The sequence below is a fragment of the Rhinatrema bivittatum genome, chromosome 7, assembly GCF_901001135.1.
Source record: "Rhinatrema bivittatum chromosome 7, aRhiBiv1.1, whole genome shotgun sequence".
Classification (NCBI taxonomy): domain Eukaryota; kingdom Metazoa; phylum Chordata; class Amphibia; order Gymnophiona; family Rhinatrematidae; genus Rhinatrema; species Rhinatrema bivittatum.
The window spans coordinates 279,025,552-279,039,980 of record NC_042621.1 but is presented as its reverse complement, the minus strand read 5'-3'; the positions used below and the strand labels follow the sequence as shown (position 1 = coordinate 279,039,980).

The following is a 14,429-nucleotide window of genomic DNA, read 5'->3' as shown; positions in this document are numbered from 1 at the left end:
GTAGGCAACCTCCAGTTCTCGTGGACACCAGACCGTTCAGCTTTTCAGAATTTCCCTGTTATGATTCTGTCAAGATTCTGGACTTGTGGACCCTTGGACCGAAGTGAGGTCCCCACCGTCGGCAGGCAGAGCTGTAGCATGGTCAGGCATAACAGAGGTCAATGACTGGCAGTAGACTGGAACGTGGTCAGGCGTAGCAGAGGTCATAGGCAGGCAGCAAACTGGAACGTGGTCAGGCGTAGCAGAGGTCAATGGCAGGCAGCAAACTGGAAAACAAGGACCCAGGAAGCAACCAATGGCCCAGGAAGGAAGTCAGTTGCCAAGGCGAGTCCTGACTGTCAGGACTAATATACTCCTGCAGGGGTGACGTAATGGAGGAGGACCGAGAGGCATAGCGCACCGCGGGCCCTTTAAGAAGGGCAGAGAGGTGCGCGCATCTAGGGGACCGGGAGAGGAGAGCCAATGGCGGTGGAATCTCTGCCGCAAGCGGAGACCAGGCTGCAAGGAGAGGGGCAGCGCCAGAGGCACCTTTCCTGCCCAGCAGCAGCAGAGAAGGAGGTAAGGCAGGTCAGTTGTGAGGTCCGCGGCCGACCGACGTAACAGTACCACCTCCTCAAGACTCCCCTCAGATGGTCGGAGAAGACGTGGTGCCCATTAGCCACTGGCTCTAGCGGACTCGTGGATTGAAGGTCCAGGGAGCACCAGGGAAGGATCCTCTCCAACTTTTCCAGAGGAATGAGTGAGGGCCCCATCGGGGTCGAAGGAGCTACAGAAGGGGACCCCTTTTTCTTCTTAAGCTGCAAAAGGGCGTGCAGAGTCCAGATTTCCTCCTCCTTGTAAGTCAGAAGAAACACAAAACCTTTCATGGCTCGAGTATGCCTACTTGTGAGGGCTTCAGTCTCAGCCATTTTTTGCGACAGCTGTTCCTTCAATTTGGTGAAGACCGCCCCCAAGACGTTCCTCTGAAGGGAGCAGGGTCTGGTCTGAGTTTCCTGGGACTTTGTGCACAGAGGAATGGGTTTGGGAAGGGCGATGGCCACGGTCAGGGAGTGGAGAGGTTCTGCTAGTTTTAAACAATACTCTGAACACTGCAGACCCCACTGAATCAGATTGGCGGTTGCCTCTATCAAACTGTGGCTAATGTCTCTGTAGCCAAGACAGACCCAGAATTACCAGACTCACCGCTGAAGGAAGAATGTAGAATGAAATAAGTTCAGAATGATCTGAACCGACCTTCAAAGTAAGAGGTGTCATGGCCTGTGTCACTACCCCGGGGAGGAAATTCCCATGGACTGATGAAAGGGTCAATGAAGAAGTTAAAGGACGCATGGAGATTCGATACTGATCCACGAGGTCCTGCTGGATAAAGTTTCCCCCCGCACCGGAGTCCACAAGCACCTGAGTGGGGAGGCAAGTGGAAGTTAGTTCCAAAGAGGTGGGAAGTAGGAACAGAGGTGATGCGGTAGTGAGGCCGAGGGTGATTAATTCCGATGTCTCCCGGTGTGGGGTTTGTTCTCTCCTTTCTGGACAGTGGGACAACAAATGTGTTGATTACCCACAATATAAGCAAAGCCCAAGTTGACGGCGACGAGACTTCTCTGTAACCGTGTGGTGGCTACGGCCAAGTTGCATCAGTTCTTCAGTGGGCAACCCATGGGCTCAGTCAGGGAGGAGTGGTTCCTTGGTACGAGTCTGCTGATTGGAACGATTCTCCCGGGCCCACTCTTGGAGGCGTCGATTAATCTTCACTGTGAGATCGATAAGCCTTTCTAGGGAATTAGGGATTTCTCAGGCTGCGAGTTCGTCTTTAATTCAAGGTGCCAGCCCATCCAGGAATATAGCGTGAAGGCTGTTCCCCTGCCAGTTTAATTCTGTGGCCAGGGTATGGAATTCGATAGCGTAGTCACTTAAGGAACGAGAACCTTGTCGAAGGTGAAGGAAATCGGTACCCATGGCAGGAATTCTCCCTGGTTCTTCAAAAACCTGTTTGAAGGCGCTGATGAACTGAGGAAGATTCAAGAGCAAGAGATTGGCGCGCTCCCTCAAAGGGGAGGCCCATGCCAATGCCTTGCCATCCAACAAAGTTAGAATGAAGGTTGTCTTGACCAAGTCGTTCGGGAAGTGCACAGACTGGAGGGTAAAGTGCATGTGGCAAAGGTTTGGGAATCTCCTACACAGTTTTGGATCCCCCGAGTACCGAGGCAGGGCCGGCAAGGGAATGGTCATCCGGCTGGAATCAGACAGCTGTAAGGAGGCCGTTGGGGTAGGTGGTGGAGCGTTGAACTGGGATAAAGAGTCTTGACGGGCAGCAAGGCATTTTACATCCGTTACCACTCATTCTAAGGTGGTCTGCAGGTTCTGGAGCTTCAAAACAAGGCCAGGAACAGACTCTAGCATGGCCAGTCCACCGGTTGCGAATCTAGACGAGCAATTAGGCACTCCATAGAGGTAGCCAACATCTCTAGGAAACGTTGCTATTCCTGGGTCTTCTAGGCCAATCCTGGAATGGCTTGGAGAACAGTCAAGTCCGCCAGGTCCATGGCCTTGGCAGTCTGTTATGATTCTGTCAAGATTATGGACTTGTGGACCCTTGGACCGAAGTGAGGTGGGACCACCACAGGGGTTGAGCCCTAGTGGTCCCCACCATGGTCAGGCAGAGGAGAGGTCAATGGCAGGCAGCAAGCTGGAACGTGGTCAGGTGTAGCAAAGGTCATAGACAGGTAGCAAACTGGAACATGGTCAGGCGTAGCAAAGGTCAATGGCAAGCGGCAAACTGGAAGACAAGGACCTAGGAAGCAACCAATAGCCCAGGAAGGAGGTCAGTTGCCAAGGCGAGTCCTGACAGTCAGGATTTGCCTAATATACACCTGCAGGGGTGACGTCATGGAGGAGGACCGAGAGGCATAGCGCGCCGCGGGCTCTTTAAGAAGGGCAGAGAGGTGCGCGCGCGCACCTAGGGGACCGGGAGAGGAGAGCCGATGGCGGCGTCAACTCTGCCGAGAGTGGGGACCAGACCACGAGGAAAGGGGCAGCATTGGAGGCGCCTTTCCTGTCCGGCAGTGGTGGAGGAGGTGGTAAGGCAGGTCGGTTGCGAGGTCGGCAGCCGACCGACGTAACATTCCCTAAGGAATATGCAGTGTTTAGGAAAATCTATCTTATGCTTATTCCTTAGGGAGATCCTGAAAACCTGAGGGATTTGGTATCCATGGGGACAAAAGGTTGGCTACCCCGAACGTTAATGAGAATGTTGCTGTACTAAAATTCTAAGAGCTCATATTGGGAAAATTTTAACTTCTTTCTTAAATCATTTATTTATAGAAATTTCTACCCCGCCCAATTACCAGAATCTATTCTGTGCATTCTCAATATAACATACACAATTTTAAAACAAACAACCTAAAATTAACAATTACAGAAATACTTAAATCTTGTCTTTGGATTTTGTCAGTTAATGAATTGTTCATATGTTATTTGTTAAATATGGCTAAAACATACTGTCCTTTTTGATTTCATAACATTAAGACGATACTAACCTTTTTGAGGTTGTCATTAAAATATGTTTAATGTGTTACAGATGCAGAGTTCAGAAGTAGTCCAGAATTCAAAAATCCAGGTTGACGAATTCAGAGAGTCCTATGACAATTTAGTAGCAGAAGACAAAGTGAGAATGTCATTCATACCTTCAAAGCATATTTTTAAAATGTTATCCTAAGTTTTTAATTTCACATTTAGACCTGGAATGAGTGCAATTTCAGAATTTGAACTGTTAATTTGTTCCTAGCTCCTGGACCGTGGCTTTAGAAAGGAGTTTTCAGATATTCCTGCTCTTCAAGTCGATATGCTTTATAAACTCTTCAAGCGCAGACCAAGGTGCTATTTCCTTTTATTTATTCCACTCCAGTATCTAAAGCTCTTTTTATTTAGCCTACCTTTCTGCCTAGTGTTAGGAGTTATTATGAAAGTTAAGTATGTTCTTATTAGCCCCAATTTTGCCAAAGTCCTGGGCCAGACATAGGAGACAATCTTTAAATGTTTATGTCATGTGATATTTGTCCAAATTAGTTATTGTGAATTGATTGTGCCCCTGTAAGAAGCAATTGTATATGGTCTGTTGGGTCATGATGAATTGATACTGTAATTCATCTTGAGCTAACTGGGATTTCAGAATAGAAATTCAACTTAAATAAATAAATAAATACATACACTATTTGCTTTGCTGCAAAGTCCATGGATGCATTTTACCTATGGACTTTGCACCAAATTTCAAAGGGGAAGTACATGCGTACCTTCCCTTTGAAAACTGCCATGGGCTCAATGTACCTGTTGACTTTTGCATCTGCTTTGGTTGTGCAGGTAAATTTCCCATGGAAAACAATGTGCATAAATTTGAAATACAATCTGTACACGTTATTTTACGTTCCTATCCAAAACTCCCCCCATAATGCCTCCTCTAATTGCAGCTAAATGTATCCACATTATGGAACATCACTCATACCATTAGACAGATTTTTTTTTTAATTTAGATTTATATTCCGCTTTTCACACTTTCAGTGCTTCAAAGTGGATTACATTCAGGTACTGTAGGTATTGCAGGAGAACAGTTTTCAGAGAGTTAACTTACTCATGTCAATGAGTTTGAAAGGGAGATATGTCCACAGCCTGCATTTTTCTCATGCTGCAGAAAAAATATATAGGTTGACTCAAAACATATTCATCTGTACAACAGAGACTTGTTTCTGTGCATCAATATTTTGGCACGCTATATTTCCCAGAATTAGAGCTGTATTTATAGAGCACCATCAACATGCACAACACTGTAGTATAAGTGAAGGGAGATAAAGTAAATTCTACAAGTACACAAAGTTAGGCAAGGTTAAAAAAACAAGGCATGGACAGTTCTTCCTCTGTGGTTCCTCCAACTGAGCACCAGGTCTTCATCAAGATGTAGCTGGAATTTTAAAAAATATTATTTTACTGGTGTACTACCTCCTCCACCACTAGAACAGGTGTCTTCCATTTTAGAAAGTCAATTCCTTGCTATCACGGTAGAGAAAAAATAACCCAGTCTATGTTTCACCTTTCTGTGTGGAGAGGACAACATCAAAGGATTCTCATATTATATTGCCTGAGTCACAGGAGGGAGCCATCTTATTTTTCTCCATCATTCCATTGTGATGATGAAAAATCCACTGGTTTCCCACTAGATCCCTCTCTATATCATTTTAGGAGTATGTCACCTCACAGAAACATAGAAATATAACAGCAGAAAAAGACCATTTGGCCTATCTAATCTGCCAATCCATGCCAACTACTTAAATCTGTAATTTTTAGAACATAAGAACATGCCACACTGGATCAGACCAAGGGTCCATCAAGTCCAGCATCCTGTTTCCAACAGTGGCCAATCCAGGCCATAAGAACCTGGCAAGTACCCAAAAAATAAGTCTGTTCCATGTTACTGTTGCTAGTAATAGCAGTGGCTATTTTCTAAGTCAACTTAATTAATAGCAGGTAATGGACTTCTCCTCCAAGAACTTATCCAATCCTTTTTTAAACACAGCTATACTAACTGCACTAACCACATCCTCTGGCAACAAATTCCAGAGTTTAATTGTGCATTGAGTGAAAAAGAACTTTCTCCAATTAGTTTTAAATGTGCCACATGCCAACTTCATGGAGTGCCCCCTAGTCTTTCTATTATCTGAAAGAGTAAATAATCGATCCACATCTACCATGCCTTCTTATATTCCCTGGGCTTGTTCCATGCTTTCTTGAATTCAGATACTGTCCTTGTCTGCATCATTCCCTCTAGGAGGCTATTCCATGCATTCATCACCCTTTCTGTAAAGACATATTTCCTTAGATTAATCCTGAGTCTACTCCCTTTCCCATGATCCTTTGTTCCAGAACCTGCTTTCCATTGAAAGAATACAAAAAATGGCAAATGTATAAAGAATATATCACACACTCTAATACAACATATCATATTTATTTATTTATTTATTTATAGTTTTTTATATACCGCCGCTCATCAAAGATATCACGTCGGTGTACAATGAACAGGAACTTACGCCGGAGCGTTATACATTTAACAGGATTAAATAAGCATTATACATTTAACAAAAGTAAGAATATATATATTTGAACATAAAACAAGTAGAATCTTTTAAAACAGAACTATCATTTAGGATTAACTGAGCTGAGTTAAACAGAGCTGGAAAGTAAAGGGATTTTAGGAAATTAGGTATGAGGTTAGGGACAGGTTAGGAGGAGATGGAGTTATAATTAGGAGTGATAAGAGAGGGGAGAAAGCGCTTCAGGTGCAATTAAGAGCAAAAGTATGGAATGGTATTTACAGTAAGGACATAAAAAAGGGGAAATTAGAGATAGTGTAGAGAAAGGGGGTGTTGGGTAGATAAGGCAGGGCATAAAAAGGGGAAGAAAGACATATATATTTCAGGTATAGGCATGTGTAAATAACCATGTCTTGAGTTTTTGCTTGAAAGTTTTGGGAGATGGCTCAAGGCGCAGTTCAGTGGGCAAGGTATTCCATAACAATGGGCCAGCAAAGGAAAGCGCTCGTGCTTTGGTGGAGGCATGGTTATATATTTTGGGTGAGGGGGTCTGTAATGTGGCGAGGTATCGATTTCTGGTAGGTTTAATAGAAGTTTGAAATTGCAGTGAATTATTAAACCATTTCATTTCAGGATTGTGGAGGGCTTTATGGATCAGTGTTAATGTCTTGTACTGTATGCGATATTGAATGGGGAGCCAGTGAAGGTCCTTCAAAACTGGCGTAATATGTTCCTTTGAGTTTGTGTTGGTAAGGATACGGGCTGCAGTGTTTTGCAGAATTTGTAAGGGGCGGATGGCATTTTTAGATAGGCCTAGGAGGAGTGAATTGCAATAATCTGTTTTGGAAAACAACATGGCTTGTAAAACTGTCCGGAAATCAGATGCGTGAAGCAAGGGTTTCAATTTTTTGAGTGTATGTAATTTGAAAAAAACATTCTTTAAGGATTGCACTGATAAATTTTTTGAGGGTCATTTGGTCATCAATAATGACTCCTAGGTCTCGGACTTGGTGAGAGAATTGTATGTGCGTTGGTGTTATAGGTAAGGTAGGCGAAGTATGTAATGGAGTAGGAGGAGATATTTATTTATTTATTTAATATCTTTTATATACCGACGAACGTTGGGAACATCTCATCGGTTTACAGGGAACAGAACTTAGCAACAGGCTTTACATTTGTCACATGATTATAATAGGAATAGTAGAAATAACAATAATAACAAAAACAATAACATACGAGTAATATGGAAGTTATACAAGTAATAATTAACTAAGTGGGGTACATGATAGTGGTTAGTCAGAAGAGGGGCAGGGAGATTCTGCTAGATATGATTGATATCAACATTTGTAGGAGGTATAAATTTGTGTATACAATGTTGTCGAGGAATATATACACGTTTGTGAGTAGAAATGTTCTTATTTACAGTAAGCTGTCTTGATAAATTTGCTTTCCGGGAAGCATAGTAGAAAGCTAATTGTTAGGCAAGGTGGAAAGGGGTGGTTAGGGGGTGGGAAGGAAAAAGGGGTGGGGGGGGGGAGATGGGAGGAGGGAGGTTAGGAGTTAGGGAGGGGGGGGGGGCTAGTGAATGTGTGAATGTTAGGTGTATGAGTGTCTAAAGAACCAAGTCTTCAGGTTTTGCCTGAATATTTTTGGGCAGGTTTCTTGGCGGAGGGAAGTGGGTAGTTTATTCCAAATTATCGGTCCTGCTAGGGAGAGGGCTCTTTCGTTAGTGGTGCGGAGTTTAGTAAGCTTAGGTGAGGGGGTGTGTAGTGTGGCTAGATATTGTTTTCTGGTGGGTCTACTACTGTTGTGAAAGGAGAAGTGTTCTTTGAACCAGTGCATGTTGTTGTTATGAAGGGATTTGTGTATTAGGGTGAGGGCTTTGAAGGTAATTCTAGATGCGACGGGTAACCAATGTAGATGTTTGAGTACAGGGGTTATGTGATCATATTTGTGAGTGTTGGTGAGAATCCTGGCAGCTGCATTTTGGAGTAGTTGTAAAGGTTGGATGGTGTTTTTAGGCAAACCTAGTAGCAAGGAGTTGCAGTAATCTATTTTCGATAATATGAGGGCTTGTAATATGGTGCGGAAGTCGCTGAGATGTAAGAGAGGTTTGAGTCTTTTTAGGGTGTGCAGTTTGTAGAAGCAGTCTTTAAGGGTGTTATTAATGAATTTCTTGTAGTTAAGATGACAGTCAATGAGTACGCCGAGGCTTCGTACATGGGTGGGGAAGGTGTGGTCAGTGGCAGGGCCATTGTTGTGTGTTTGTGTGGGGGTCATAAGGAGGGTGGGGGATATGTTGGGGGGTGATATTAGGATAAGTTCTGTTTTAGTAGTGTTGAGGGCGAGAAAGTTGTTAGATAAGAGGCTGCTAATATCAGAGAGGGCGGATTTCCAGGTTTCAATGGCTTTGTGTATTGAGTCTTTAATTGGAATAAGTATCTGCACGTCATCGGCATATATGAAGTGCGGAAGGTCAAGTTTAGCAAGGAGATGGCAGAGGGGGAGGAGATATATGTTGAAAAGTGTGGACGATAGCGATGAACCTTGTGGTACTCCTTGAGAGAGGTTGTGGGGCTTGGAGGTGGAGTTTCCCATTTGTACGCTAAATTGTCTTTCAGCTAGATATGAGTGGAACCATTGTAGAGCCAGGCCTGAGATACCAATGCTGCTGAGACGTTCTAATAGGATTTGGTGCTTTATGGTGTCAAATGCAGCGGATATGTCTAGGAGAATGAGTATGTGTGAATGACCTTTGTCAAGACCTTTCAATATTTGGTCGGAGAGTGAAATGAGTAAGGTCTCTGTGCTATGATGTTTGCGAAAGCCAAACTGTGAGGGGGCGAGAATATTGTTTTCATCCAAGTAGTCTGATAGCTGTTTGTTTATGGCTTTCTCAAGAACTTTTGTGATAAGTGGGAGGTTGGAAATAGGACGGAAATTGGTGAGATCAGAGGGGTCAAGGGATGGCTTCTTCAGTATAGGTTTCACAATAGCATGCTTGAGGTTTTTAGGGATACTGCCAAGTTCAATAGACTTGTTTATAATGTTTGAGATAGGTTTGGCGATGATGCCGGGGATGGTGAGGAGGTGTTTTGTGGGAATGGTATCTGTAGGGTGTGTAGAGGGTCTGATTTTTTTAAGGATAGATTCTATTTCTAGGGATGAGGTGGTGTCAAATGATGAAAGATTAGTATTAGATTGGTGTTGTGTAGTATCTATGGATGTTTGCTTGGGGGGGAAGCGTGACATGATATTGCTGATTTTATTGTGGAAGAATAGGGCTAGTTCTTCACATTTTGTCTGGTTGTCTATGTCTGGTATGGATGGAGTGCAAGGTTTAGTTAAATTGTTTACTAGTTGGAATAGGGCTCTAGGATTGAATTGCAGGTGGTGTATGCGCTGTGAGTGGAAGTCTCTTTTGGTTTTGTCGATGTTAATTCGGTAGGAGTGCATGTAGGATTTAAATTTATTTAGTTGGGTGGCGGTAGGGTCTTTGAGCCACGCTCTTTCGAGCTTTTTTAAATTGGATTTCATGCTTTTTAGTTCTGGTGTATACCAGGGTTGTTTGTGTTTTTGAGACATGTCAATTGTGTGTTCTTGTATGGGGCAGATCTTGTTGGCAATCGTGTTGGTGATATGGTTCCAGGATGTGAGAGCAGTATCGACGTCTGTCAAATCAAGTGAGTTGATATCAGTGGACATGGCTGATATTAATTCTTCTTGTTTACAGTTACGTCTGAACTGTATGACTTTTTTACCTTGAGTGGGCTGATGGGTTTTAATAACAGAGCATGTCACATCGATGCGATAGTGGTCGGACCAGGGAATGGGTGTACAAGAGGGGGTGTTGGTTTGGATCTGTGAGTTGGTGAATAAGAGATCGAGGGTGTGGCCTGCTTTGTGAGTAGGTTGGGTGATAGTTTGTGAGAAACCAAGGGCGTCTAATGCTGTTAGTAGGGAGTCGCAGGCAGGAGATGTGGGGACATTATCTACATGGAGATTGAAGTCTCCAAGGATGATTGCTGGCATTTGTATGTTTATGTTTTTGGAAATGTATTCAATTAGGGGGGAGGGGTTAGCCTCGAGGAGGCCTGGTGGGGCATACACTAGGCAGATTTGTAGGTTGTGCGAGAGAAAGGTGCTGATTTCGAGTCTGGGGGGTGTGGGGATGGGTTTTCTGGTGAGTTTAAAACTCTTTTTGGATGCGAGGAGGAGGCCTCCTCCTCGTTTCTTAAGTCGTGGTATGGAGAAAATGTCATATTTTTCGAGTGGGAGTTGGTTGAGTAGTGTTGTGTCTGTGTCCTTTAGCCAAGTTTCTGTGATGGCTAGGATGTCGGGGTTATCGTCTAGTAGAATGTCATTGATGAGGGGGTTTTTTTTGATAATGGATTGGGCATTGATTAGGAGTATGGTAAATGTGGTGAGGCCTAGTATTTGGGTGAGTGGTGTGGCCATGATAGGGATGAGTTTTCTGTGGTGTATGTGATGTGTTTTGGGGTAAGGGGGTCTCGGTGGGAGGGGGTAGTGTTTGATAGATGTAATGGGGTATGTGTGCATGGCTGGTGGTGTGGTGAGTGTGTGGGGGTAGATAGGATGCTATAGAGATATTGGGTGAGCTAGGGATGAGGAATGGGGATGAGGAGTGGGGTGGAGGGTAGAGGAGTAATGTGGGAGCGTCTAGAGATAAGTGAAGTCTTTGTCGAGTGGTTCAAGACAATCTCCAGGTGTGCCTTATGGTGGGCCTCCAGGTATCCCAAAGGGTCATGGCTGTCTGAGCGGTGGAAGCGGTGTGAAGAGATTGTGTTGGTTTGGTGTCAGAGGAGTGGTAAGGCGCTTGAGTAGGACTGCATTAACAATGCTTACCAGCGTTCTCTTGTCTGTTGCAGCTGGGTGAGCTTTAGGGTTGTATAGTTGGGATGGCCTCAGCGTTGGTTGAGGAAGTGTCACCCGTTCTAGTCTCTGTCGTGGTGTCAAGGTGTGGGGATGTTGTTGCCGGTGGAGGTATGGAGGTCAAGGTTGGTTGAGGTTGCTTGTCTTCAATGATCACTTGTGCTGTTTTTGTGGAGTTGAGGGCAAGTTGTAAGGAGGTTAATAGATTATTGATAGCAGCGAGAGTAGTGTCCCAGATTTCAAGGGCTTTGGATATAGATTCTGTTACTGGAATAAGAATTTGTACATCATCAGCGTACAAAAAGTGTGGAAGTTTAAGGTTGGCGAGGAGATGGCAAAGCGGAAGAAGATAAATGTTAAAAAGGGTAGATGAAAGTGAAGAGCCTTGCGGGACTCCTTGCTTCAGGGGGATTTCTTTTGATAGGTGGTTGCCAATTTTGACTTTATAATTACGATTGGACAGGTAGGAAGTAAACCAGTTATGAGCGGTACCAGTTATTCCAATCTCGTGTAGGCGTTGGAGGAGAATTTGGTGGTTAACGGTATCAAAAGCCGCTGAAATATCCAGGATTACTAGAAGATGTAGTTGATTTCTATCTAGGCTTTTGAGAAGGTAATCGGACAGTGATAAGAGAAGAGTTTCAGTACTATGTAATTTACGAAACCCATATTGTGAGGGAGAGAGGATTTGGTGTTCTTCTAAATAGTCACTGAGTTGACGGTTGATAGTTTTTTCTAGGATTTTAGCAATAAATGGGAGATTAGAAATAGGGCGGTAATTGCCAAGGTCTAATGGGTCGAGCTTAGGTTTTTTTAAAGTAGGTTTAAGGATAGCAAATTTGAGAGAGTTGGGTACTTGTCCTTGACATATACATTCATTGGAAAAACTTTTATTGTTGTATACAAAACATTTTATCAAAAGTCTTTAAAAAACATTTAATTACTATTCATAGTTGGATACATAGAGTAAATAACAAATATTCATCATAAAAGCACATTCATACACTCAAGCATACTATTAAAATTTTTCTTTTTAGAGAATCTATATAATACAGTTGTTCCACTCCCTTTTTACACCATTGTATTGTATTTTTTCCATAGTTCAAATTCACAAATTCATACTCCCACTGAATTTGGGAATTTGGTTCCAGAAGCTGCCAAGGCTTAGGCAAAAGTCCGGTAAGGGGGAACAGTCAGACAAAGTCAAGGTGTAAAGCCCTGAGAGAACTATTAGGCAAAGCAATAAACAAGGCATTGCAATAATCAAATAATGGAAAAACTTAATGATTGAAAAGTAGTACAGAAAGTATCCTGCTCTAGTAATGGTTTGGGCCAATCACATGGTCAGTGTTGATCGCAGCAGCTTTTTCAACTCTGGGGCACTGCAGTGATGTGATAGATCTCTTTGCCATGCCATTAAACAAGTTTCCACATACTGCTTCAAGATACCGGCAGGAAACGGTCTGGCTGCAGACACTTTCCCACAATTTGAATTCAGTGGTCACAAAATCACTATTGCTGCATATGTGCATGATCTGGGAATATCGCTGGATATCAAGCTTAATATGAAGATGCACATTCATAACACAATCAAGATTGGATATTACAAGCTGCAGAACCAGAAGATTTTAGAACAGTTCTTCAGATCCTTTTATTGAAATTCCTATCCGGCAGCACTATAGATCACTTTGATTACTTCATAATTCCACCACCTGAGAATTAACGAACTACTACCCTAGTGATCATATTTCTTCTATTATCACAAGGCTGCACTGTTCAATTCCAAATTCAATATAAGATCCTGACATTAATCCATAAAATAAATCAATAATAGTGATGCACTGTGGCTGGGAGCAGCTTTGCATGTATATACCCCCCACATCCAAATGAGTATTAAGATTGCAAACAAAGGCCTCCTTGTTCTTCCATCTGTCCTTGAGGCACATTTGGATGAAGTTGGGGATCAAGCAATATCGGTTGCAGGTCCCATATTATGGAATACTATGCCAGATCACCTCAGGGTTTTATCTGCCTTCAAAGCATTTAAAAAGGCTCTGAAAACTTAGCTATTCCAAAAAGCCTTCAGGGATATTCCAGCAAGCCTTTGGAGAAAGAAATTTTAAGCAAGGTAGGGCACCCAGTAAATTCAGTAAAATCCCACGCTTAGGCTCTGGTCACCTGACCTGCGTTTTTTTTATGTTATGTAATGCATTAGCTAGCCTGTATAGTTTAATTTGATTATGTATGGTTTTATTTTTTGTAAACTGCTATGATCTTTTGAAGTGGCAGTTCAAAAATAATTTTAAATAAAATAAAGTTATGTGGGATCAAGGACTGCTGTTTGCCTTTCCTAAATTCCACTCATAACCAAGACAATTTAGAAGTTAGAAAGAGAAGAGGGGCAAATGATTTTGACAGCCCCTCTTTGGTTTCCATAACTAAAGTGCTTAACTGTTCGAAATCCAATAAGATTACACATATTCCCATTCCTGATCACATAGTGCAACAGAAATCTTTTACATCCCATCCTTCAATCTCTGCCTCTGACTGCATGGACATTGAAAGTCAGCTACTGTCTTCTCTGCATTTGCCTTCTGAAATAGACAAAGTTATCTTAGCATCTAGGAAATGTTCTACAAGATCTTATAGTGAAACAAAGACTGGTGCAACAGTCATAAATGAATATATCGTATCCAAAATTTTGAAGTAAGCTCTTAAACAAGGTACAAAGCATTTCCAATATCCAAAGTGGTTTATTCAATCCTTGAATCACTGATATTCACAGAGTTCATAAAGATAGGTTTGTCTTCTGACATGGACATGCTGCATCGGAAGGGACATATCATTAAAAGAGAACATAAAACTGTGTAAGAACCAAAAGGGATGTGCATTTGTTTAAAACAAAACTGCAAAACATGACAAATAAGGCTAATTCATTTCATTCAGGGGCCTGGAAATGAATTGAGACCCCCTCCCCCCGAATGAAATGAATCTTATTCATTCATATTGTTTTAAACTAATGATTTGGGCCTAGGCCTTGGCCCGAAGCCAAGGCCTCACCTAGGGCATAGGCCACGGCCCAAAGCAGGGGCTATAGCCTAGGCATGAGTATGACACCAGGGTCTCAGTGGAGGCACGGGCTAATGCTGAGACCCCTAAAAATTAAACAAAAAAAAACCCCTTATCTTATCCATTGGGTATCCGACGAAGGCCCAGATCCCAATGCCGGAGCCCAGGTCTAGACCCAGGCCCAATGCCAAGAACTGACCCAAAGACCAGGTCCCAATACTGGGGCCTAGACCTAGGCCAGGGCCCAGACCCAGGCCTGATGCTGTAACCTGGCCCAGAGGCCAGGTCCTGATGCCGGAGCCTTGGCCCAAACCCAGGCCTGACATTGGGACCTGACCCAGAGGCCAGGTCCCAATGCCGGGGCCTCAGCCTAGGCCAGGGCCTGGGCTGAGG

General features: G+C 43.3%; 1 protein-coding gene across 1 annotated transcript in view; it reads left to right on the top strand.

The window, feature by feature from the left end:
- The window catches only part of CFAP43 (cilia and flagella associated protein 43), a 368,309-nt gene that overhangs the window by 273,228 nt on the left and 80,652 nt on the right, over positions 1 to 14,429 (top strand). Inside the window, 2 exon segments of the mRNA XM_029610740.1 lie at positions 3,575 to 3,661; positions 3,782 to 3,870. Coding sequence (XP_029466600.1) covers positions 3,575 to 3,661; positions 3,782 to 3,870 — 176 coding nt within the window.